The 27,710-nt window shown below is 39.1% G+C and overlaps 1 protein-coding gene across 1 annotated transcript; it reads left to right on the top strand.

Annotated features, from left to right (window-relative positions):
- The first annotated feature begins 1,931 nt into the window (after window positions 1–1,931).
- wdr20a (WD repeat domain 20a) lies at window positions 1,932–27,710 on the top strand. Its single transcript, XM_053509542.1, has 4 exons — window positions 1,932–2,195; window positions 16,843–17,025; window positions 18,188–19,534; window positions 26,728–27,710. Exons 1-4 carry the CDS (start codon window positions 1,932–1,934, stop codon window positions 26,779–26,781), a joined length of 1,848 nt encoding a protein of 615 aa, XP_053365517.1. The 3' UTR covers window positions 26,782–27,710.

Genomic DNA, 27,710 nt, shown 5'->3' with positions numbered 1-27,710 from the left:
CATCAAACACATTTAACTATTAGTCAAAGATAACACAAGTAAACACAAAATGCAGTTTTTAAATAATGTTTTTATTATTTAGGGAGAAAAAAATCCTAACCTACATGGCCCATGTGAAAAAGTAATTGCCCCCTGAACCTAATAACTGGCTGGGCCACCCTTAGCAGCAATAACTGCAATCAAGCGTTTGCGATAACTTGCAACGAGTCTTTTACAGCGCTCTGGAGGAATTTTGGCCCACTCATCTTTGCAGAATTGTTGTAATTCAGCTTTATTTAAGGGTTTTATAGCATGAACCGCCTTTTTAAGGTCATGCCACAACATCTCAATAGGATTCAGGTCAGGACTTTGACTAGGCCACTCCAAAGTCTTCATTTTGTTTTTCTTCAGCCATTCAGAGGTGGATTTGCTGGTGTGTTTTGGGTCATTGTCCTGCTGCAGCACCCAAGATCGATCAGATGGCCGGACATTCTCCTTCAGGATTTTTTGGTAGACAGTAGAATTCATGGTTCCATCTATCACAGCAAGCCTTCCAGGTCCTGAAGCAGCAAAACAACCCCAGACCATCACACTACCACCACCATATTTTACTGTTGGTATGATGATCTTTTTCTGAAATGCTGTGTTACTTTTACGCCAGATGTAACGGGACACGCACCTTCCAAAAAGTTCAACTTTTGTCTCGTCGGTCCACAAGGTATTTTCCCAAAAGTCTTGGCAATCATTGAGATGTTTTTTAGCAAAATTGAGACAAGCCTTAATGTTCTTTTTGCTTAAAAGTGATTTGCGCCTTGGAAATCTGCCATGCAGGCCGTTTTTGCCCAGTCTCTTTCTTATGGTGGAGTCGTGAACACTGACCTTAATTGAGGCAAGTGAGGCCTGCAGTTCTTTAGATGCTGTCCTGGGGTCTTTTGTGGCCTTTCGGATGAGTTGTCTCTGCGCTCTTGGGAGGGCTCGTGGGCCACTCCTGGGAAGGTTCACCACTGTTTCATGTTTTTACCATTTGTGGATAATGGCTCTTACTGTGGTTCGCTGGAGTCCCAAAGCTTTAGAAATGGCTTTATAACCTTTACCAGACTGATAGATCTCAATTACTTTTGTTCTCATTTGTTCCTGAATTTCTTTGGGACTTGGCATGATGTCTAGCTTTTGAGGTGCTTTTGGTCTACTTCTCTGTGTCAGGTAGCTCCTATTCAAGTGATTTCTTGATTGAAACAGGTGTGGCAGTAATCAGGCCTGGGGGTGACTACAGAAATTAAACTCAGGTGTGATAAACCACAGTTAAGTTATTTTTTAACAAGGGGGGCAATCACTTTTTCACAAAGGGCCATGTAGGGTTGGATTTTTTCTTCTCCCTAAATAATAAAAACCATCATTTAAAAACTGCATTTTTTGTTCAATTATGTTATCTTTGACTAATAGTTAACGGTTTTTGATGAGCAGAAACACTTAAGTGTGACAAACATGCAAAAGAATAAGAAATCAGGAAGGGGGCAAATAGTTTTTCACACCACTGTATGTTGCAAGTACAAACAGCTCATATACATAAACTGTAGAATTAAAATAATATATATGTTAAGATGTTGTTTGGCATGGTAAAAAAAGATAATCTGTTACCAATGTTACTCTTGCTCAAAAATACAAAACTCTACCCAAAATAAATCATTTCAGTCAAGATGTAGGTTGTATACTTGTTGCACTATTCTGCAATTGCTTTGTAGGAAAAGGAGGGCATGCATTGCCATGTATTGTATTTTTCTCTATCTGTAAAATTGCTTTAAAGAATGTTTGTTTATTCAAAAGCCTGAGTGCGACAGTCTGAGACAAGACATCGCTACACTCACACCAGCTAATTACCGAATGACGAGCGTATCTATTGTGTAGGTATTGCGCATGCCCAACGCGTAAGATCCGGGCCTGGGGAAGGATGAATGCAAATTTCAAAGATGGCGGCGGAGGGAGGAGGGAAGGAGATGAACGAAATTAAAACTCAGTTCACCACCCGAGAAGGCGCGTACAAACTCCTTACACACTCCGAATATAGCCGCCCCAACAGGGTGCCTTTCAATTCACAAGGCTCAAATCCCGTCAAAGTCTCTTTTGTGAACGTCAATGACCAGTCTGGAAACGGCGACAGAATCTGCTTCAATGTGGGCCGGGAGCTCTACTTCTACATCTACAAAGGCGTCAGGAAGGTAAACACGACGCACTCGCATCTGCACTTTTCTTCTTAGTCCCTGTTACGTAAAAAACACACTAAGTCAACCTTTAACACATATAGACATTCATCGGTGGCCTTGGCAAGCTTGTGTGATTTCATCGTTGTTTTTGTTCTTTTTCAACAATATACCCTATTGGCTATGCAGTTAGCCTGACCAGCCGCTACACTGTTATGGTATGCAGAGCAGCTAAGTTGCTAATCCGCGTTTTTTCACACCTATATTCAGAAGAAACTCCTCCTAGACCACCTATTGGATTTTTAGTTGATACTGATTAGTAAACATCCAATCAGGTTCCTGCTTCTGAGTAGTAATTTTAGTGTATGAGGCGGGACATGTCTAAATATGGGTGGAGAAAATGGCACGTAACTAGCTAGGCAGTTTGCTAGCTGGATATTTGGAGCTTGAAGCCGACTAGCAAACTATCATCTTTAGGCCTAAATCCACCTGTCATGGACACTATAGAACCAACACATCTAATGGAGTCCCTGTGCATTTATGATGAGATGAGGGCGTGTTTATGCCTGAATGACCTTTGGTGCTAACTGTTGTGTTACCTTAGTAGCTAGCTAACTTGTTCTTGTTCAGCTAGAGTAAATAGAAGTGTCCGGCTAAACGTAATGATTCAGCGGTCTGGTCGAAAGCCGGCCATCCAGAAAACCTTGCATTAACTGTTTTTACTAGCGGTGTGTGTGGGTGCCTGAGCCTTACGTTGCAAATAGGAATGTATTAGTGCTGTTAAATCTTCATGTCCTCATCTGTTGCTGCATCTTTTAGGAACAGTTGGAGACCACTACAAAAATATTACACAAGTTCTGCATCAGTGTTGGTTGTGTAAGACGATTAAAGTTTATCTTTCATGTCAAGTGCTGAGTGGTGGAACTATTTGGCAAGGATGAGTTTTAATGTAAAATTGGTCACTGTAATTATTATTGTTTGTGCAGTTTCTTGACTTCTGTCTCCTTTTAAGGAAAACATCAATGTGAAACTCGTTAAGTAGGTTTAATAACTGCATGTATTGGCAGTGTTTATTAATAATTTATTTGTATTGTGCCTTTACATTAGGCATTTTATGGTGAACATACAGTCCAGAAATATTTGAACGTTGATTCAGTTATTGCCAACTCAGTCTATCCCAGTACATTAGTGTTTAAATTAAATAATGAAGTTGAAGTGCATGCACTTCATAATTTGAGTATATTTGCACTCAAATCAGGTAAACAATGTACTTTTAAGAGACCAGAAGTAATCAAACAAACTAAAAGGCATAAATCAAATGATAATTCCTAGCATTCTGTCTAGCATATGCAATATGCTGAATTTCTTCCCTCATAATACTACAGTAGGTCTCCTTGGCCTTTACTACAACTGTTCCTGCTTGTTCATGGGGTGTTCTCAGTAAGTGAAAAGTATAATCAGATACAGTATCTTGAAAATGTCTTGGGCTGTTGTTAAAGTATGCATTTGGGTCATTGTGTACCTGCACTGTGAAGTGCTCTCCAATTGGTTTTGGAACATTTGGTTGTATCTAAGCAGATAACATAACTATGACTATCATAATTCATCCTGCTGCTTTTGTTAGTAGTCGTATTATTACTAAAGAAAACGGTACCATTGGCAGCCATGCTTGCATATAAGATAAGGTGGTAACCTTTGGCTCTAAAGCACTTCCTTCTCTGCTTCATATTCCTTCCTTAGTAAAGGTGATCAAGTCTTCTGGTGGTTTGCTTTTTTTGATTAATTTTGTGTTGCTAGCTTCTTTTGATTTTTGACAAAAAAAAACACCTTGAACCAACCACATCTTGAAACAGATACACTTGCTTTTTATAGTTTTCTTCCAAAAACACATTTATGCACAGTGAGGAGAATGTTAAGAGAACAGAAGCTTTTTGAACGAGCTTCATGTAAAAAGCCTTTCCTGACACCGAGACGCAAATTCAAGTGCTTGAACTTTGTCAAGCAACAAGAGTTAAGAGTTATACCTTAAATCATGTGTTTTGGTCAGCTGAGACAAAAATATTAGGCTTTTTGACCTTGTCCCCTTATACCCATGGGATAAATAGGGTGGTGGCACATTGATATTTTAGGGCAGTATTGTGCAATACCATAACATTTTAATAGACACTTTAGATGTCTTTGGCAGAAGAATGATATGGGCTATTTTGGTGTTGTCTAACAAGACGATTACAAAAGTTAAAATCTGCAAATAAATGATTGCACCATGCAGCATACACCATCACGTTGTAAAATGAACCTCTGTCTTCAGACCCAAACTTAAATGACAATCTTTGATTTCAATGGAAAAGGGCAGATTACAAGAAAAACCCAAACCCGTCTTAATTTAATGAAAATGTTTTGCCTAAAAAAGCGGTCCAAGAACCCTCCACAAGTGTTCTTGTGTTGCTTTTGCAGTAAGATTTGGGTCATTATCCAGCTGCACTGGGAAGTGCAGAGTTTTACAGCATTTAAATTAGGGCTGTGCGATATGAACAAAAGAAACCTTTTACGATTTTTTTCAACAATATTGCGATTTAGATTTTAATCACGATTTTGACACACACATTTTTTACAGTGTGAATATGAAACATTTTTCCAAGGGAAAACAAATATCTTTATTAAAGACCTGTAACTAAAACGGACATAAGGCAAACAAAAAAAAATCATCCAGTAAAGGTGTAACAAAATGTCTCAAGAACAGACCTAGTAAATGTGTGTGTTAGGGCTGTAGCTATCGAATATTTTAGTAATTGAGTATTCTACCAAAAATTTAATCGAGTAATCGGATAAAATGTAATTTTGCTTAATTAAACAGCAATGTAAAATATATAAAAGAAACAATGATTATTATAATAATTTTTTTTTTAGAAAAATCTACTTTTATTTTTTTTTAATGATACAGCATTTTATCAAAAATAAACATTGTTGTTATTTACAATACAAGGAATAGCTTAAAGGCGCGGCGCAACCCAGTGTCTTCTTGTGCCAGTCCCAAGTCTGGATAAATGCAGAGGGTTGTTTTCCAATGTAAAACATCTGCCAAATCAGTGATGCGAATAACAAATATAATTCCCATGCCGGATCGGTCGCGGCCTGGGTTAACAACGATCGCCACTGGTGCTGTTGACTTACAGGGTGCCGGTGGAAATTGGGCTACTGTTGGTCGAAGAAGGAGAGAAGGAAGGCATGTTCGAAAGCAGAGAGAGAAGAGGAAAGGCAAGAGTTCAGGAGTGATAGTAGGGACTTTGAATGTTGGGACCATGACAGAAGAGAGTTGGTTGATATGATGCAGAGAAGAAAGGTGGATATACTGTGTGTCCAGGAGACCAGGTGGAAAGGTAGCAAGGCCAGAAGCCTAGGATCAGGGTTCAAATTGTTTTACCATGGTGCGGATAGGAAAACAAATGGAGTAGGAGTTATTCTGAAAGAGGAGTTTGTAAGGAATGTGAAGAGAGTATCAGATAGGGTGATGAGTCTGAAGCTGGAAAGTGATAGTGTGATGTTCAATGTTGTTAGTGGTTATGCTCCACAGGTAGGAGGGAGTGAAGGAGAAATTCTAGAGTGAGTTAGATGAAGTGATGCAGAGCATCCCCAAAGGTGAGAGAGTGGTGATTGGTGCAGACTTCAATGGACATGTTGGGGAAAGGAACAGAGGTGATGAAAATGTGATGGGCAGGTTTGGTCTTCAGGAAAGGAATGTAGAAAGAAGAATGGTGGTGGACTTTGCAAAAAGGATGGAAATGGCAGTAGTAAATACTTCCAGAAGAGGCAGGAACATAGGGTGACATATAGGAGTGGAGGCAGAAGCACTCAGATGGACTACATCTTGTGTCGACATTGTAATCTGAAAGAGATCAGTGACTGCAAAGTGTCAGTAGGGGAGAGTGTAGCCAGACAACACAGAATCATGGTGTGTAAAATAACCCTGAGGTTGAGGAAGGTGAAGAGGACAAAGGCAGAGCAGAGGACAAAGGCAGAGCAGAGGACAAAGGCAGAGCAGAGGACAAAGGCAGAGCAGAGGACAAATTGGTGGAAGCTGAGAAAGGAAGAATGTTGTATAGTCTTTAGGGAGGAGTTGAGACAGGCTATGGGTGGTCAGGAGGTGCTTTCAGTTGCCTGGAAAACTACAGCTAATGTGATCTGGGAGACAGGTAGGTGGGTAATTGGTGTATCATCAGGTAAGGGAAAAGTGGAGACTTGGTGGTGGAATGAGGAAGTCCAGGAGTGTGTACAGGGAAAGAGGCTAGCTAAGAAGAAGTGGTACACTGAGAGGACTGAAGAGAGTAGACAGGAGTACAGGGAGATGCAGCGTAAGGTGAAGGTAGAGGTGGCAAAGGCAAAACAAAGAGCATATGAGGACTTGTATGCTAGGCTGGACAGTAAGGAGGGAGAGGGGGATCTGTACAGGTTGGCGAGGCAGAGAGATAGAGATGGGAAGGATGTGCAGCAGGTTAGAGTGATTAAAGATAGAGATGGAAATGTACTGACAGATGCCAGGAGGGTGATGGGAAGATGGAAGGAGTACTTTGAGGAGTTGATAAATGAGGAAAACGAAAGAGAGAAAAGGTGACTGTTGTGGAACAGGGAGTAGCAAATATTAGTAAAAGTGAGTTGAGAAGGGCGTTGAAGAGGATGAAGAGTGGAAAGGCTGTTGGCCCAGATGACATATCTGTGGAGGTATGGAAGTGCTTAGGAGAGGTGGCAGTAGAGCTTCTGACTAGTTTGTTTAACAAGATCTTGGAGAGTGAGAGGATTCCAGAGGAATGGAGGAAAAGTGTATTGGTGCCGATTTTTAAGAACAAGGGAGATGTGCAAAGCTGTGGCAATTACAGAGGTATAAAGCTAATGAGCCATACAATGAAGCTGTGGGAAAGAGTAGTGGAAGCTAGGTTAAGGGCAGAGGTGAGCATTTGTGAGCAGCAATATGGTTTCATGCCTAGAAAGAGTACATCAGAAGCAGTGTTTGCTTTGAGGATGCTGGTGGAGAAGTACAGAGAAGGTAATAGAGTTGCATTGTGTCTTTGTAGATTTAGAGAAAGCGTACAACAGGGTGCCATGAGAGGAGCTGTGGTATTGTATGAGAAGGTCTGGAGTGGCAGAGAAGTATGTTAGAGTGGTGCAGGACATGTATGAGAGCGCTAAGACAGTGGTGAGATGTGCTGTAGGTGTGACAGAAGAGTTCAGATGGAGGTGGGTCTGCATCATAGATCGGCTCTAAGCCCCTTTTTGTTTGCTCTGGTGATGGACAGGATGACCAATGAGGTTAGACAGGAGTCTCCATGGACTTTGATGTTTGCAGATGACATTGTGCTTTGTAGTGAAAGCAGGGAACAGGTGGAGGAAAATTTGGAGAGGTGGAGGTATGCTCTGGAGAGCAGAGGAATGAAGATTAGCCGCAGCAAGACGGAATACATGTGTGTGAATGAGAGGAACCCAAGAGGAACGTTGAGGCTACAGGGAGCAGAGGTAAAATAGGTGCAGGAGAAGTACTAAGGGTCAACGGTCCAGAGCAACGGAGTGTGTTTAAAGGAGGTGGGTACAGGCAGGTTGGAATGGGTGGAGAAAACCAGGAGTGTCAGGTGTGTTGTGCGATGAAAGAGTATCAGTGAGAATGAAAGGAAAGGTGTACGGGACAGTGGTGAGACCAGCAATGCTCTATGGCTTAGAGACAGTGGCACTGAAGAAAAGACAGGAGGCAGAGCTGGAGGTAGCAGAGCTGAAGTTCTCTTTGGGAGTGACAAGGATGGATAGGATCAAGAATGAGTTCATCAGAGGAACAACTCATGTTAGATGTTTTGGAGATAAAGTCAGAGAGGCCAGATTGAGGTGGTTTGGACATGTTCAGAGGAGAAATTGTAAATATATCAGTAGAAGGATGCTGAGGTTGGAACTGCCAGGCAGGAGGTCTAGAGAAAGACCAAAGAGGAGATTTATGGATGCAGTGAGAGAAGACATGAAGGTAGTTGGTGTGAAAGAAGAGGATGCAGAGGATAGGGTTAGATGGAGGCAGATGATTCGCTGTGGCGACCCCTGAAAGGGAACAGCCGAAAGACAAAGAAGAAAGGGGTCAGTGGCAGGGGGCATTTTAGTGCATAACAAAAAAGTTAAAAGATATATACAAAAACACTACGTTGTGCAACTTAACTTCCAGAACTGAAATTTTCAAAATCCGCAGCTCAGGCATAACATAAGCCTTTACTGACAATTTCTGTCGGTTTCTCTTGCTGGTTTCTTCATCTCTTGACTCGCTGGTATTTTTATCGCTCCCTTTCATTTTGCAGCCAGAAACAGAACGCTCCATCAAATCAATACACAGCTAACTGTTTTCGTCTCCTTCCGCTATGTGAGTGATGTAAGCGCTTCTTCTTCGTCTGTGTTTACTGGTGGCTTGCATCCGGAAGCGTGCTGTGTCACGGCAAACAAATATATGCGCAAAAACATAACGCAAGCTTTTAAAATTAATTAAAAGAAGCTTCGAGGCAGAAGATTTTGCCTCGATCATTTTTTGTAATCAAATTACTCGAGATACCCTAGTGTGCGTGCGTGCGTGCGTGCGTGCGTGCGTCCCTGTTTCTGCGGTCTATTTTTTGTTAAGCTTAGTCTCCTGTTCTTGCACTCTGTTGCTGTCGCGCTGCGTTGTGATTGGTTCAAATAGCATACTGCAGGGAAAATTGGAAGTGCGCATATTGACATCGCGATTTCAAATCGATTTCAATTAATCACACAGCCCTAATTTAAATACAATCAACAAATTTGTCCAATTCCCATATATTACTGATTTAAATTGATGGTAGGGCAGTATACCTGTTGATTTTAAATTATTTTTTTATGCTATGTGACTCAAGGAAAGATCCATATTTATTTAAGGCGAGTACCTTTCCATCCATTTAATTAAACCTTTTTTCTTTTGCAGTTTAAAAAAATAGCCCAGTGTTTCCCACAGGTCTGAAATAAACTTGCGGTGGTATGTCTGTGTAAAATATACAGTATCTCACAAAAGTAAATGCACCCCTCACATTTCAGCAACCACTTTTATTATATTGTTTCAATTGACAAAACAGTGAAACCTCGGATTTTACGAATTACGATTAACGCGGTTTGTAAGTGTTCCGCAAGATGAGCCAAGATTTTAAATCAATTTTGACTTAAAAAACTAGCAAGTCTTGGTTTACGAGTACCAAGTATCATGTATCACACATGCACTTCTTGTTTTGATGCCGAGCGTCACATGATCAAAATTAAAATTAAAATTTTATTTGTCACAACTGAGCCAACGGTTTTTCTCTCTTTTGCGCTGAGGAATTGGGGTAATCGTCTCCCTGCTGGGTCTTGGTGCGCGTCTCTTACTGGTATAATCAACATCTGTGCACACGTGTACTGTTTACTATAACAATGTGACCTTGTGTGTGTGCTGTTTCATATATTTCGTGTGCACGTGTAAAGCAAAAGAAAGTCTTATTAGAAGGTTAAAAAAAATCCAATTTCTCCCTCTCTGTTGTGTGCGCGCAAATAATTTGACACTGCCGGGTAACACACACTCTCTGCTTTTGTGTGTGTATGTGTGTGTGAGAGAAGCAACCCCCCTCTCTGCTTCTCACACAAACACACACGCACACTGTAGAAACACTGCTCTGTCGCGATTCTTTTTAAAGGTAAAGTGCAGGTTCATTTGTTTTTGTTTTACTTTACAGCAGTGATTCCGTTAGTATGCGCTCACACAAGTGTCATTAGCGATGTTCCTCGCTAATTTTTTCGACAAAAAAGTCTTTCCGGTAATGTGGTTCCACTAAAATGAAAATTAGATATACCTTACAGATTTACCGTCCTCTAGCAATAACTTAACATGCAGACTTTATTGTCTAAATAACTGGCAACAAAAATGAGTACATCCTAAGTGAGCATGTCTCCAAAGTGTCAGTATGTTCTGTGAGCACCATTGTTATCTACCATGGCCTTAATCCTCCTGGGCATGGAATTCACTTTTGTGCTCTCATACGCAGATACAGTCAAGCCTGAAATGATTCATACCCCTGGCAAATTCTTACTTAAAATTAATTTTTTTCAACCAGCAAGTTTTTTTCTTGATTAGAAATGACACCAGCGTCTCCCTGAAGATAATAAGATAATGTACAAGAGGTATTATAGTGGAAAAAATTATTAGTCATCTTTTATTTACACTTGAACAAAAAGTAGCATGTCCAAAATTATTCATACCTTTATCAATAATCAATAGAAAAGCCTTTATTGGCTATTCCACTGGTATTTTCCCCATTCATTTTTAGCGATAAGCTCCAACTCTTTTAGGTTGGAGGGTCTCCTTGCCATCACCCTGAACTTTAGCTTTCTCCACAAATTCTTAATTGGATTTAAGTCAGGACTCTGGCTGGGCCACTGCAAAAGTTAATGTAACGTCTGCTAACCATTTCCTCACCACTTTTGCTGTATGTTTTGGGTCGTTGTCATGCTGAAATAACCACTAATACCCAAGGCCAAGTTTCTCTGCCTGATGATGATGTTAAATTTTTATGTATTGTTTCTTTTTTTTATTGTGCCGTTTACTGTGATTAGGTTCCCTGGTCCACGGCTTAAAAACACCCCCAAAACATTAGGTTCCCACCACCATGTTTGACAGTGGGAATGGTGTTCTTAGGGTTGAAGGCCTCTTCTTTTTTACACCAAATGAAGGTTACATCATTGTGGCCAAACAGTTAAATTTTTTTTTTATCTGACCATAAAACAGAAGACAGAGAGTCTTCTTTTTTTGTCCAGATAAGCATTTGCAAAGGCCGAGCAGGCTTTTGTGTGCCTTATCTGGAGAAGTGGTGTCCTTTTTGGTCTGTATACGTGGAACCCAGAAGTGCGCAGTGTCTGTTGGACTGTCTGCCTTTAAATGTTGCTACCAGCAGAGCCCAGATTTATCAGGATGGCCTTGGTGGTGATCCTTGGATTGTTTTTTACCTCTCTCACTATCCTCCTGGTCAGCACAGGTGTTCCTTTTTAGCTTCCGACCATGTCCTCTGAGATTTTACACAGTGCGGAGTAGAGCTGAAACGATTCCTCGAGTAATTCGATTACAGAAAATGATCGAGGCAAAATCTTCTGCCTTAAAGCTTCTTTTAATTAATTTTAAAAGCTATGTTATGTTTTTGCGCAATTATTTGTTTGGCGTGACACAGCATGCTTCCGGATGCAAGCCGACAGTAAACACAGATGAAGAAGAAGAGCTTATGTCACCCAAAAAAGCGGAAGGAGACGCAAACAGCTGTGTATTGATTTAAGGGAGCGTTCTGTTGCAGGCTACAAAATGGAAATGGGCGATGAAATTATGAGCCAAGAGATGAAGAAACCAGCATGAGAAAACTACAGACATCGTCAGTAAAGGCTTATATTATGCCTGAGCTGAGATTTTGAAGCATTTAGTTTTGAAAGTTAAGTTGTACAACTTAGTGTTTTTTCGTATAAATATTTATTTTAATGTGTGCCTTAGTTTTTTTGATACTTAAAGTCATTTAGATACCTTTTTTAGGTTTTGCATCTGAGAAAAGGCTTTAAAATAAGAATGTATGGCACTGTAATGCACTTAATTTATCTCAAACAACTTTAAGCTATTCCTTGTATTGTGAATAATGACTGACAATTTTTTATAAAATGCTGTATGCATTTAAAAAAATAAAAGTAGATTTTTCTAAAAAGAAAACCAGTTAATCTTTGTTTTTCTTATATATTTTACATTGCGGTTTAATTAAGCAAAAGTACATTTTATCCGATTACTCGATTAATTTTTTTGTAGAATACTCGAATACTAAAATATTCGATAGCTACAGCCCTAGTGCGGAGCGGCTTGGATTTTTAAAAAATAATACTTTGGATTGTAGCCACTGGAACTTTAAAACATTTTGATATGGTCTTGTAGCCCTTTCCTGACTTGTGAGCAGCCTCAATGCGTAGCCGCAGGTCCATGTCTTAGCCATGACTGTCCACAAACCAACAGCAGAGAGCTTCTGTTTTTCACCTCTTGATTTAATTAAAACAGCTTTTCCCAATTAATCAGGGTAATTAGGATGAGTATGAATAATTTTGGACATTTGTTCAAATGTAAATAAAAGCTTTTTCCCACAAAGATGCCTTTTGTACATAGATCGTCTTATCTGAGATGTCTGTGTCATTTCTAATCAAGAAAAAACTTGCTGGTTGAATAAACGTAACTTTAAGTCAGAATTTGCCAGGGGTATAAATAAATGTGTGTGTGTGTGTGTGTGTATATATATATATATATATATATATATATATATATATATATATATTAGGGCTGCAACTAACGATTATTTTGATAATCGATTAGTTGGGCGATTATGTTTTCGATTAATCGATTAATCGGATAAAACTTAACCGCTTCTTTAATTTTATATTTTGCTTATAACTATTAAAAAAAACAAAACAAAAAAAAAACATAAATCAGGGTATTATTTATGTATAAAAAACTTTTAAAAATGCAAAAGCCACATATAGAGTTTAATAATCTTTAATTTTGACATTTTAAACCTTAAATGAAATGTAGTATATATATATATATATATATATATATATATATAGTTTAAAAAATACACTGATCTATTGGACTATAAAAAAAACTGTAGAAATGCAAAAAGTTAATAGTCACAAATATACTGTTATTTGCATTCGCTGAAAACCACAACAATTACTAAACGTAATATTCTACTGTTATTCACACCGTGTAATTTAAGCTAATCTAAAGTAGCGCCATTTAACTAATCACTATTGCTCATGAGGTGATTGCGCAATGCGATGCTAGCGAGATACACGTGAACAGATCTAGCGCGACGCGACTGTCCCGAAGTTAGCAAACAGTTTAAATAAAAGCACTTAAACTATACAACTTACACAACTTTTACACGATGGAGATACAGTTTTACCGACCCTGCTGACGTTTCGCCATCCGTAACACCAACATGTTTTCTTTTTAAGTGTTCGTGCATGACATGCAATGAAATCTCGGTCTTGAATAGCGTGCAGGTTACCGTCTTCTTAGAGGAGTTTAATGTAAATTGCTATAAAACCTTGGAGGACTCGGGGCGCGCGCTTTTTCCTGCCGGCGCTTCTGTAACCTCCATTGCGCGAGCGGCTGTGTATCTGTGTGTATTTGTGCATCTTGTGGTCGCGCGCCTCAGTGACGTAAGCAGCCCAACTAATCGATAACGGCATTCGTTGACAACGAATTTCATTATCGATAATTATCGATTTTATCGATTAGTTGTTGCAGCCCTAATATATATATTAGGGATGCACCGAAAATTTCGGCCGAAACGTAAGAAAGCGCCGAAAATAAAAGCCGAAATTGTCGCCACGCCTCTCCCATCCTCCCGTCTCGTTCGCGCTGTCATTACGCATCAAACACGGAGTATGTCGGCGGTTTGGAAGCACTTCAAAGTTTCAGATGAGAACAGCAAAGTTGCAATATGCAACATTTGCTGTGCAAAAGTTTCAACAGGGGGTTCAACAGCAAAGACATTTTCGACTACAGGTTTAATACACCACCTTAAGTCAAGACACGCAATTGAATTTGAGGAATACCGTCAAACAACATTGGTTAAAACTAAGCCAACTAGCACTTCAACACCCTCGGTTGCCACAGTTTTCGAAAAAATTAAGAAATTTGCAAATGACAGTGCTAAAGCACGTGACATAACAGAGAAAGTAATGGAATTCATTGCTTTAGATGACCAGCCGTTTTCAGTCGTGGAAGACATCAGATTTCGTAGGCTAATACACCACATTGAGCCGCGTTACACACTGCCAAGCAGACGGTATTTTGCAGAGACCTCTCTACCTGAAATGTATGACCGTGTTGCAAAACATGTTCATGAGCTCATGACCACAGATATCTCTGCTCTAAGTTTTACCACAGACATATGGAGCTCTGACGTTAGTCCAACTAGCATGCTCAGTTTGACAGCGCAGTGGATAAACGCGGAGTTTAAATTGCAAAACATTCTGCTTCATGCACAGGAGTTTGTCGGCTCACACACTGCAGCAGCAATATCCGATGCTTTGGCTAACATGTTTGAAACTTGGAACATAGACAAGTCTAAAGTGCATGTGATTGTGAGAGATAATGCACGGAACATGATAATGCACGGAACATTTGTGTTTATTTGGCAACCTGCTAGGAGGGGAGCTGTAAAGCTGAGACCTATCGTCTCCCCTGCTGGGTCTTAGTGCTTGCAGTGTTTTTGAGTGTGTCTGTGTCTGTGTAAGGCAGAGAGTTTGTGTGTTTGTTTGGCAACCTGAGAGAAGGGGGCTGTAAACGCGAGCGAGCCCCCCTTTAGCCCCCCTCCTCTCAGGTTGCCAAATAAACACACAAACTCCTTTCTGTCGCGATTGTTTTCAAAGGTGAGGAGCTGTTTAATTTGTTTTGTTGTTGTTGTTTTACTTACAGCAGTGATCCTGTTAGTATGCGCTCATGTGAGTGTGACTAGGAATGTTCCTTGCTAATTTTTAAACGGTTTTAAAAACGGTCTATCCGTTAATGTGTGTGTGTGTGCAGGCACATTTTACACACATACACCCTGCGTGCACAAATGAAAACCCTATCTGTTGGGATTTATTAAAAAAAAAATTTAAGGTAAAGTACAGGTTAATTTGTTTTATTTTTACTTTATATTTTGTATTAATTATATTTATGCATTTATTTTTTTTGGGCTGTAGAACGAATAATTTAAGTTTCCCTTATTTCCTATGGGTAAATTAAGTTTGGTTTACGAGTGTTTAGGAATACGAGCCTGCTTCCGGAACGAATTAAGCTCGTAATCCGAGGTTCCACTGTATATATATAAAATATACACACATATACACACACAGACATACATAAATTTATTCATACCCCTGGCAAATTCTGACCCTCAGGATTTATGTGAGATAAAAGATTTAAATTCCAGCCTTGTGTGATATGATGATGATGGCACAGGTGTTAGACCACCCAATTATTAGAGAGAGAAGGCTTTATAGTCTACACGGTGCATACTGCACTGTTTCTTTGGCATATTAGGAAGCAGGGGTCAGAGCACAGGGTCAGTCATGATAAAAATCCCCTGGAGCAGACTGAGTTAATGGCCTTCCTCAAGGGCCCAACAGTGGCAGTTTGGTGGATCTGGGGCTTAAAATGCAGACCTTCACTGCAGGTCAGTAAAACAGAGCCATAAGCCACTGAGCTACCACTGCCCCAAGGTGAGTAAAAGTATTGGAACAGATGCCCCTAAAGATGTATGTTTCTGTGTCAAGTCAAGACCCTGGCTTGACACAAAGCCTACGTAACAGTTTTTTGGTTTACAGGTGAGAAATGATAGTTGATTAGATGAGCAAATCATGACTATTTAAATGTTTTCTTTAAACATGCGTCAGGTTATTTGAAATGTACATTTATGCTGGCTTTGTTATTTTGAAGTCATATTTCTACTATTTATTACAAAAGAAAAGATTGACTATTTGAAAATGTAACCAAAAAGTGATGTAAAAATAAATTGTGATTCTATAAGTATCATGATTTTTATAAATATCCAGATTATATATTACATATTTTTTCCTGATTTTGTATAGATTTTAGACATTTAAAAAAAATCTGAGTAATTAGTTTTCTTGCTTAAAATCTAAGGGCTTTAGGCAATACAAAATAACTTTAAATACAAGAGTTTAAAATGTAACTTTAAATCAAGCCAAAAAAATAAAACTTTTACTGAGCTGCTCGTATCATTGATATGTAATCTGCCCTAAATATAACTTCTAAACACATTCGGCAAACAACTCCTACCACCCAGGATGAAAATGTGTAAACGGTTCAGACTGTACTACCAGTAGGATTTTAAAACGTTTTACCTCCAAAATTCTCAAATCTCAGCTTGAGAGTGAGTGTGCGGGTTAAGTGGCTGTGAGCATGCGGGCACGTGGGGCTTTTAACACACGCGATAATGAGCGTTCAAGGTGTTTTAAACTCTGTGAGCGAATTAGTCTCAAACCCATTTATTACACTCGCTTATACAGTGTTTGAAGAAAAAGGCAGATCGGAGGATTTTTAACATGCAAGATTTTTGATGTGACGCTTGGAAATTTCTGCGCTCTCTACAGAATTGTTTATATTTGAGGCTGATCAGTCGTTAGTGATCAGATTCGTAGTTAGCCGTTGCTTCCCACCTGCATCAGTGAGCTTTAATACTTATGATCCTGTGGCTGGTTCATGAGTTTTTCTTCACTGGACGACTTTTGAAAGGTACTAGCCACTGCATACCAGGAACACCTCACAGGACCTGCTGTTTTAAAAGGGAGGAGTTTTTCCTGCTTCCAGCATGTCATTCTTAAGAACTGCTTGTCCACTTGCTGTGTAATATATCCCATCCCTTTAAAAGCTGTCTTTGTAATGAGACAATGAATGTTCACTTTACCTGTCAGTGTTTTTAAAGTCTCTGTAAATAGCATAAATGGTGTTTAAACACAATTGTGTGACAACAGAAAAAAAGGCCACTGGAGTGAAAAACTTAAAAAAAAAAAATATTACATTGTCATATATTCTGCTCAAAATAATCTCTTGTCTTTTTGCATGTTTCCTTGTCTACAGGCTGCTGACTTAAGTAAGCCAATAGACAAGAGGATATACAAGGGAACACAGCCCACTTGTCATGACTTTAACCATCTCACTGCCACGGCTGAAAGTGTGTCACTACTTGTGGGCTTTTCAGCTGGACAGGTTCAGCTTATTGACCCTATCAAGAAAGAGACGAGTAAGCTCTTCAATGAAGAAGTAAGTTTGTGAATTTATTCAAGGAGTTGAATCTTCTTTTTTATGCAGCTGTTTGTATTTCCCAAAAAAAAAGAACAAAACAATTGAGTCTGTTGCAAACATTATTTAATGCCATGATGTAAACTGCAGCATTTCTGATACAAATGAAAGTGTATAATGCTTTTTTATAATTGTTTTGGTGAAATTAATAAAATAGGTTCATGTTTGCATGCTGATCTTAGTCCAGTATTAATCTCGGAATTTATTTTTGAGAAAAATTAACATTTGTTCTACTTAAAAAAAAAAATCATTATTTGTTTGAGGTAATTATATATTTTCATTGCTCGCATTTTTCGGGTTTATTAAAATGCTTAGACTATTTTTAATTACAGTTTAACCTTGGAATGCGAGCATAAATTGTTCTGGAAGTGTGCTTGTATATAAAAAACACTCGTATATTAAAGCGAATTGCCCCATAAGAAACAATATAAACTTTGATGATTTGTTTCACAACCCAAAAAATGTAAAGTAAAAATAAAACAATTTAACCTGCGCTTTACCTTTAAAACGAATTGTGGAAGGAGGAGGGAGAAGGCTACTGTGTAGGATGACTTTAACTTTGTAGGATGACTTTAGCTTCTTTAACAAGGAAACTCTCTAATAACACTTGCTGTTGCCTCTTTTTGAGGATTTCGTGAAAATGTGACATTGTCGTTAAACAAATTGATCTCCCGCACTCTTACGGACTTTAATTTTTTTTTTTAAATGAGCATGGGAGACGATTACCCACAACCCTACAGCTTGTGAGAAAACCATTGGCTCAGTTGTGATCACGTGACGCTCAGCAGACTAAGCGCATGCTTAGTCTTATATATCAAGACCTCACTTGATTATCAAGTTAAAATTTATTTTAAAATTTTCCTCGTCTTGAAAAATGTTGGCAGACCAAGTTAATCACAATCCAAGGTTCCACTGTATTTGGCTGTTACATTGCACTTGTGAGACAATTCATCAGAAATTAATTATATACTTATGTAACTGATTATGTACTTGTGTACCTAAAAGATTGTTGATGCAGATTGTTGACCTCCTAACAAATCTCTCTCTTTTTTTTTCCTTTTTTTTTCTTCTTCTCATGACCCTCCTTTACTCCCCAATAACTCCGGCTAATAACCACTCTTAGAGACTAATAGACAAATCTAGAGTGACATGTGTAAAATGGGTTCCTGGTTCTGAGAGCCTCTTCCTTGTAGCCCATTCCAGTGGGAGCATGTATCTGTACAATGTGGAGCATGCATGTGGTACTGCTGCACCCCACTACCAGCTGCTCAAGCAAGGCGAAAGTTACACTGTGCACACATGCAAGAGCAAGTCAACACGCAACCCCTTGTTGAAGTGGACAGTAGGCGAGGGGGCATTGAATGAGTTTGCTTTCTCACCTGATGGCAAGTTTGTGGCATGTGCAAGCCAGGATGGCTTCCTGCGTGTGTTCCATTTTGATGGTGCTGAGCTACATGGAACCATGCGCAGCTATTTTGGTGGTCTGCTTTGTGTGTGCTGGAGTCCAGACGGTCGCTACGTAGTAGCAGGTGGCGAGGATGATCTGGTGACTGTTTGGTCATTTAGTGAGCGGCGTGTGGTTGCTCGAGGTCATGGTCACAAGTCCTGGGTAAGTGTGGTGGCCTTCGACCACTACACCACCAGCGTAGAGGAGACTGAACCAAATGAGTTCAGTGGCAGTGATGATGACCTACAGGAGCAAGCACTCGCAGGTCGTGAGCGTGCCAACAGCACACACTCACGGCTCTCAAAACGAAACTCTACAGATGGACGTCCACTCAGCGTTACCTATCGTTTTGGATCTGTGGGACAGGACACTCAGTTGTGCCTATGGGACTTGACTGAGGACATTTTGTTCCCACATCTACCATTATCTCGAACCAGAACCCATACCAATGTCATGAATGCCACAAGTCTCCCGGTCACAGGAAGTGGAGGAGGAGGTGGAACAATAATCACAAACATCAACAACCCAAGTGCCAATGGAGGAAACAGCAGCAGCAGTAACAGTGGTTCCAATACCCCAGGCAACTCTGTGCCTGCACCGCTGCCACGCTCCAACAGCCTTCCACACTCAGCTGCCTCCAGTGGCAGTGGCAACAGCAAAGGTGGCACGATGGACAACACCAATGTAGTTCCCTCAAGTGTAAGCAAGTTTGCTACACTGGCACTGCATGAGCGCAAGGAGCGACACCATGAAAAGGAGCACAAGCGCAACCACAGCATGGGCCACATCAGCAGCAAGAGCAGTGACAAACTGCATCTGCTTGCGAAGACGAGCAGAGCAGATGCTGCCAAGACGCTAGGCACACCACTCTGTCCAAGAATGGAGGATGTGCCCCTACTTGAGCCACTTGTTTGCAAGAAAATATCACATGAGAGGCTCACTGTACTAATCTTTCTTGAGGACTGCATAGTCACTGCATGTCAGGAGGGATTTATTTGCACGTGGGCCAGGCCTGGAAAAGTGGTAAGTTCCATGTAAATCCGAATCGCATTCAGACTTTAGACATAGTATGCGTCTGCTAAGCTAAGAAGATCTCTTTAAATATTTAAAAATAACAAAAATTTTGGACCTTTGCAACTCAAACCCCATAATTACTAATGGGTGGGAGGGAAGGGAATGGTAAATTTTTGCCACTACAGTTTATTGTTATAAGCTTAGTGTAGCTTCTACTTCATTGCCTTAGCATTTACTTCAGGAATACTTGTAAAACTGAAATTGGGACTTCACAAAGGTGAGTCAGTATTAAAGGTGCAGTGAATAATAGACATGGTCGAATAAAATGTCTGACCAAATTAGTTGGCACTAAATTCAATTATCGTTTATCTCTGCAAGGTTTTTTCCCCCTAACATGTAGAAGTGTACATATTTCTGCTTATTGAAGAGATGTAACAAATGGCATCATAGAAAGACTATCAGAACCAAAGACGGTGCACAGTACTAAAAACAATCACTAAAATCAGAAATAAAACCCGTTGTGATGGTGGGCAGACACCAAAGGAGAATGTGGTTTATTAGTGGCTGTGTATTTCCACTTCTTAGGGTTAATTCATAAATCTTTTTTGTGTTTTGCTTGTCTTTTAAGGATAGATAGGTAACACGTAGGGTTCACTATTTGTTGTCTCGTGTCGTCTGCCAAAAGCATTTATGGGAATTTAACCAAACCTTTAGAGCACCTTTATTAGGAAGCATACGTGTACATATACAGTGCATCCGAAAAGTATTTACAGCGCATCACATTTTATGTTAGTCTTATTCCAAAATGGATTAAATTAAATTTTTTCCTCAGAATTCTACACACAACACCCCATAATGACAACGCGAAAAAGGTTTATTTGAGGTTTTTGCAAATTTATAAAAACAAAAAACTGAGAAATCACATGTACATAAGTTTTCACAGCCTTTGCTCAATACTTTGTCGATGCACCTTTGGCAGTAATTAGAGCCTTAAGTCTTTTTGAATATAATGCCACAAGCTTGGCACACCTATCCTTGGCCTATTTCGCTCATTCTTCTTTGCAACACCTCTCAAGCTCCATCCGGTTGGATGGGAAGGGTCAGTGCACAGCCATCTTAAGATCTCTCCAGAGATGATCAATAGGATTTAAGTCTGGGCTCTGGCTGGGCCACTCAAGGACATTTACAGAGTTGTCCTGAAGCCACTCCTTTGATATCTTGGCTGTGTGCTCACGGTCATTGTCCTGCTGAAAGATGACCCGTTGTCTCATTACATTGCTACATTGCTGCAGTTATCTTTCCCTTTATTCTGACTAGTCTCTCAATTCCTGCTGCTGAAAAACATCCCCACAGCATGATGCTGCCACCACCATGCTTCATGCCAGGCCTGGTGATGAGCGATGCCTGGTTTCCTTCAAATGGAGGTCTACAGACAATTCCTTTGACTTTATGCTTGGTTTGTGCTCTGACATGAACTCTCAACTGTGGGACCTTTTTATAAAGACATGTGTGTGCCTTTTCAAATCATCTCCAATAAACTAAATTTACCACAGGTGGACTCCAATTAAGCTGCAGAAACCTCTCACGGATAATCAGGGAAAACAGGATGCGCCTGAGCTCAATTTTGAGGCTGTAAATGCTTATGTACATGCGCTTTCTCAATTTTTTTTTCTCTCGATTTAAAATAAAATTGCAAAAATGTTAAGTAATTTTTTTTTCATGTTGTCATTATAGGATGTTGTGTGTAGAATTCTGAGGGGAAAAAAAGAATTTAATCTATGTTTAGGAACGCTGTGACGCAACAAAATGTGAAAAAAGTGATGTGCTGTGAAAACTTTCCGGATGCACTGTATGTACGTTTCCCAGGTTACAAAGGTAAAAAAAACAGACATTAATTGGCCACTTCCTCCTCAGGTGTACATACTTTCCCACTTATGAGACTCGCACCCATCAAAGAGTAGGCCAATCCTTTCCACCACAAACTTAATCCCAGTTTTCTTCTTATTTTAATTTAACAGCTTTGTGTTATCTTTAAATGTTAAGTGCTTGTTATATTTTATTGCTGCTCTTTTGATTATCTTTGGTTTTAGATTGTGACTTGATTTAAAAAAAATAGTCTTATTTATCTTTTGTATTAGCAGGAAAGTTTATTAAAAGACATATTTTTGAATGATGTATTCATCTTCATTGTCTTTATTGTTAGATACATGCCTAAAACAAAGTAAAGCTAAAAAGTAAAAAAAAAAAAAAAAAGAGCCATTGTGTGATTCATGATCTGAATAGTCGATGAGTTCCCCAAAGCCCACCAGGAATTACTTTAACAAGGGATCTGAACAACAGTTTTCCCAAAATAAAATTCATTATTAGACATTATGCACTAGTGCCACAAATGCTAAGGTATGTAGATATTAAGTAAACATACAGCATCTGGTTGGTTTTTGTTGTAAATAGCTAAGCTTAAACTGGGCAACGTTGTTTCCTAATTCATATGAAAAATATGGTAGTTATAAATTAAAATACAAGATCAGTGTATGCTGGTTAAGAGCAACAATGCTTAACATGGTCCATAAGAAATAACATAAAAAAATTAACCTTGCCACCACTCTATTTTAAATTTCTAAAGTCTGCACACACCTTGGATTAAACTGTTTTTCGTCAGTGTTTTTTACTTTCTTAGAACAATATCAGATTTCAAAACTATTAAATAACACACATGGAACTATATAATTAAGTTAAAAATGACTATTATTCTAAAAATAGTATTGTCAAAAAACATTAAGTACCATGATGAAACTGGCTCTCATTTAATTCAGTTTTATTTGTATAGCCCTTTTACCAATTGACATTGACGCAAAGCAGCTTTACACAATCAAAATAGTTATTTAAGTTTGTATGAAAAGCAAAGGTGTAAGAATCAAAATGATAGGATTGTCCCTGATGAGCAAGCTGTAGACGACGGTGACAGTGGCCAGGAAAACTCCCTGAGATGGCAGTATAAAGAAACCTTGAGAGGAACCAGACTCAACAGGGAACCCATTCTCATTTGGGTGAAATGGATACCAGGGATTGATTTCCATCATACTGTGTGTTAGAAGGCTGGATTTTCAGTATAACAGATGTGCTTCAGTTCATATGGAGTCCAGTTTGTTATTGGAGGCTCAGGTAGACTGTAGGAAACTCCAGTCCTAAACTATTAAATCACTGCAGTCACACACCCTCACTGAACACATGTCTGCATCAGCCGAGGTCTTCGTGGAAAAGTGGAACTGTCCCCAGTCACCAGACGCATCCCAAGCAGACCACATGGGGCATCCATGCAACAAGATCTCCAACCAGAAGCGGGACACTAGGACGAGTCAGACAGGTCCAGGGGGCAGAGGGGGTCTGTATCACTGGCAGCTCAGGAGCAACATGTATACTTCAACAGAGAGACAGGGAGAGGGAGAGAGGAGAAGAGAGAAAAGAGGAGAAAGCAGAAGAGAAGGAGAGATAACAGTTGGGTATGGTCACAGTCACACAATGTATAATGTAACTGTATATTTAGTGCAGAGTGCAAGCAGGGAGTCCGGCAGGACTAACTATGACAGCATAACTAAAAGGGAGAGACAGAAGGAAACGAACATGTGGGCTCTCTGAGAAGTAAAGCGACCAATCGGTTCACCATCAACAAATCAATGATTAACGAGAGTGTGGAAGACGCCATCTAAACAATTACCACAATACTCAGAGTCCCCCAGATCTGCTCCTTTACCTAAGGCAAATCTATTTACAAAAATAAATAGCTAAATAAATAAGTTTTCAGCCTAGAGTCCTAAAAATTAGTTGTAAGATTATTCCATAACTTTGGGCTTTGTAAGAAAAAGCTCTGCCCCCTGCTGTAGTTTTTATAATACATTGTACTGACAAGCAGTCTGCATCCTTTGATCGAAGTAGACGTGGCAGTTCGTAAGACAAGAAAATATTTAATGCTTTATATGTCAAAAGTGTCAAAAGTAGTATTTTAAAATCGATTAGAAATTTCACAGGGAGACAGTGCAGTGTTGATAAGATAGGGGTGACGTGCTCGTATCTTCTGGTTCTAGTAAGGACTTTCGCTGCTCGGTTCTGGACTAAATGAAGCTTGTTTATTTACCTAGTTGAACAACCAGACAGTAAGGTGTTGCAATAGTCCAACCCAGAGGTGATAAAAGCATAAACTAGTTTTCCTGAATCATTTAGTGACAATATATTCCTTATCTTGGCAATATTTCTGAGGTGAAAGAATGCTATCCTGGTAATATCTACATGTGCGTCAAATGAAAGGCTGGAACCTATAATCACACTGAGGTCTTTTACTGTTGCACTTGATGGATCAAAGATGGATCAAAAAGCTTGCGTCTAGCTGCATGTGGTACTATGACTAGGTTTCAGTCTTGTCAGGATTAAGCAGAAGGAAGTTACAGTGGAACCTAGGATTGCTAGCATGATTCGTTCCAGAAGCGAGCTCGTATATTGAAACACTCATAAATCAAATGAATTTCCCTATAAGAAATAATGGAAACTAAAATTATTCATTTCACAGCCAAAGAAATAAATACATAAAAATTAATTAATACAATATATAAAGTAAAAATAAAACAAATTAACCTGCACTTTACCTTTGAAAGAATTAAAAATAAATCCAGACAGATAAGTGTTTGCGTTAATGGTTTGTGCGCTCTGTGTGCGTGTGTGTGTGTGTGTGTGTGTGTGAAGCTAAAGTAAGAGGAGAGAAGGAATAAGACCCTCCCTGTTTCCTCTTCTTGTCTAGCACAGTAACCCTTCCTCCTCTCTTTTTTGAGTTTCTCTCACGCACACACATACTAATGGAAACACTGCCTTAGCGGGAAAATTAACAAGAAACGTCTTTAATGAATTTTACCTTTGAAAAAAAATCACAACAGAGCAGTGTTTCCGTTAGTGTGTGTGTAAGGGAGAGAGTGAGAGAGACAGCGAGAGGAGAGGGGTCTGTGTGTGTGAAGGGTCATTGGACAGTACACTGTCCAATGACGCGCCCGCACACTTAGACAAATTGCAGGCTGGGGGAGAAAATGAATCTTAAACCTTTCTAATAAGACTTGCTTTTGCTTTACGCGCGCACACACGTGTATTATAATAAACAGTACACACAGGCCGTACACCCATGCACACAAACACAAAATAAAAGATGTTTTGCACGCACACGTGGTCACAGTGTTATAGTAAGCAGTGCATGAATGTTGATCATACCAGTGAAAAACGCGCACTGAGAGTGAGCAGGGGAGACGATTACCCACAATTTGGCACGGTGTGCGTGAGAGAGAAACCATTGGCTCAGTTGTGATCACATGACGCTCGGCAAGAAGTCAAAACAAGAAGTCCATACGTGCTACATGATACTCGGTATTCGTAAACCAAGAGTTGCTCGTTTTTCAAGTCATTATTTATTAAGAATTTTTGTTCGTGTTGCGGAACACTCGCAAACCAGGTTACTCGCAATCCGAGGTTCCATTGTAATTACCACTTAGTCTCCGATGTCCTTCACACATTAATCAACTTTAGTAAGTTGGTTTTCTTACCTGTTTTGGCTGAGACGTATAACTATGTGTCATCAGCATACCAATAAAAACTAATACCATGCTTATAAATAATGTTGCCCAGAGGAAGCATGTAAAGAGAAAAAAACAGTGGACCTCAAACTGAACCCTTTAGAACATCAAACTCCACTTGAGAACATGCAGAATAGTCACCATTTAAATCTACAAACTGTTAACATTCAAATAGGATCCAGGAGAGGGCCGTTCCCTTAATTCCTACTACTTTTTCTAATCTGTAAAGGAGAATACCATGATCAATGGTTTTAAAAGCTGCAATGAGGTCGAGTAACAGAATTATGGTGACACAACCCTGATCAGATAGGATCTGTAAATGACAATAGGAGGTCATTTACTATTTTAACAAGTGCAGTCTCTGTGCTGTGATGAGGCCTTAACCCTGACTGATACAGTTTGTTTATGCTATTTCTATGTAGTTATGCACATAGATGCTGCGCTACTACCTTTTCCAGAATCTTAGAGATAAAGGGGAGGTGAGAAACAACCAGGTTTGAGAGGAAATCTGCAAATTCTCACAGAAGTTCAGAGTACAGCCCTGGGGGTCTGTAATTGATAATTAGTGAGATCGACATAGAAGACTTCATATTTGTAGCTTCAGCTTCTCATGAAGACCATTCCAGGAAAGCAAGACCAATACGTAACTCTCAGAAGTTGTTAATTAGTGATTTTTCAGACTGGTAACACTAAATGAATGGCAACTCAGATTAGAGCCATTATGAAGAGCAAAATTAGCAGACACATCTTAATATCAACTGTTCAGAGGAGATTCTTGCATATTTTGGATGCCTTTAGTATTGTTTTACATTGTAGAAAGAAATAAAAGACTATGGAATTAGAAGGTTTGTCCAAACACTTGACTGGTACTTGTGCTCCATCAGTCTTTACAGCAGATGTGGTCAACTGCCAGTGTCGATGCCTTAGATAGAGCTTCATTCTCCAAAGGTGGCCCAAAAAGTCTGGATACATAGCCAAACGTATTGAAAATACAAATTTTAGCAGATGCTCAAATTGATGGCCTCTGACTTTGCTACATTTGTATATATGCTAAATAGAAGCACACTGAACATTTTTTATATATATATCAGGACTAATAATGTTGCAGAGATCACTTTCTCCTTTAGTGTAACAATGATTAAGACAATTCCTATAGATTGCTAACTTTAGGTGACACCAATGAAAATATGAGTGCTTATGGGTCTGGTTCTTTTTAGTCTTCTTTTTTTTAGTTTTAAAGCCATCTTGTGTCTGAAAATTTGAAAAAAAAGAAAATATCAAATTCTTTTGTCACATGCACAACCAACCATACACCATATGAAATGTAGTTAAAATGCTTATACAACTGTCCTTGAAAAAATACTCGGAAAAATCTTTTTTACACTAACTTTCTCAATTGGCACTTTTTGTATCAAAAGTTGTGACATAGTATTATGAGCCCTTAACCTTACAAGCCGATCCAACTTGCCAGTTTTTATTTGAGTCTAGTCCAGTCCACACCGACCCTAGGAAATATGAGGGTTGTTTTTCTTCTTAGAATTTATACATTACAAGACTGAAGATGCTCTTACATAGATATTTTGTCTTTCTTTTCAGGGTTTATTGTCATCCCAAAATCAAGCCAACTCACCCAGTGGAACAGTAGTATAGCCACAATATATCTGCTGCTAAGAACCCTACATCAAGCTGTCAACATAGAGAGCCCTGTGCTGCTCTTTACATTTAGAGCATTTTTTGTCTATTAGTTCTCTCTTTTTCCTTTTCTGTGTTTTTTTCCAGTTCCTTTCTCAGCAGTTGCCTCACATGGTCTACCTGCACTGTGGACATGCTTATACTGTGCATAAATAGTGCAACTGTGGTGCAGTGATAGACTGTGACCATGGTGGTGTTATGCCCTTAACCCTTTTCTCTTTAAAAAGAAAAGTATTTATTTTTGGGGTTTTTTTTTTTTATACAAACATTTCACTTTTTCCCTGATGCGAGTTGGAAACCCTGGGCTGAAGCGAAAACAAGGAAGTGCTTTCATCTATTTTTTTTTTCTTTCTTTCATATGGACTCACTCCCCGACCCTAAGAACTTTGCACTGATTTTATTTTGACTTCTCTTTTTTGTAAGTACTCTAAAGGATAAAAGACACAAAAAAAATCTGGGGATGGCCTTGTTGCACTTGGCTTTATATCCTCTGGCTTGAAATTTGAAACTGAATAGCTGGATGCTGCAATCAAAGTGTTTTTTGTTTTTTTTTTGTTTGTTTGTTTTTTGTTTTTTAAGAAAATTGTTTGCACTTAATAGTTTATTAGAAGAGAATGGCTTTACATAATGTGTGCAAGGACTCAAACTGGTATAACATGGAAAATGAAATGATTAAAAAATTTGTATCTATTGAGCATTTATTTTAATATTGTTTCAGATTAAAATCTGCTTTGTATTATATGTATAATATTGTAATTCAGTGATTAATGGGGCAAAAACAGATGATCAGTACTACTCTAGTGGACGTTTTTGTCATCATTAAAGGAAATAGTGATATTTCTAAGGTGGAAAAATACACAATGATATTAAAAAAAATCTTGAATATG

This window comes from Clarias gariepinus, chromosome 13 (genome assembly GCF_024256425.1).
Source record: "Clarias gariepinus isolate MV-2021 ecotype Netherlands chromosome 13, CGAR_prim_01v2, whole genome shotgun sequence".
Classification (NCBI taxonomy): domain Eukaryota; kingdom Metazoa; phylum Chordata; class Actinopteri; order Siluriformes; family Clariidae; genus Clarias; species Clarias gariepinus.
Note: the sequence above shows the minus strand (reverse complement) of the source record. Positions and strands in the feature narration are given on the sequence as shown.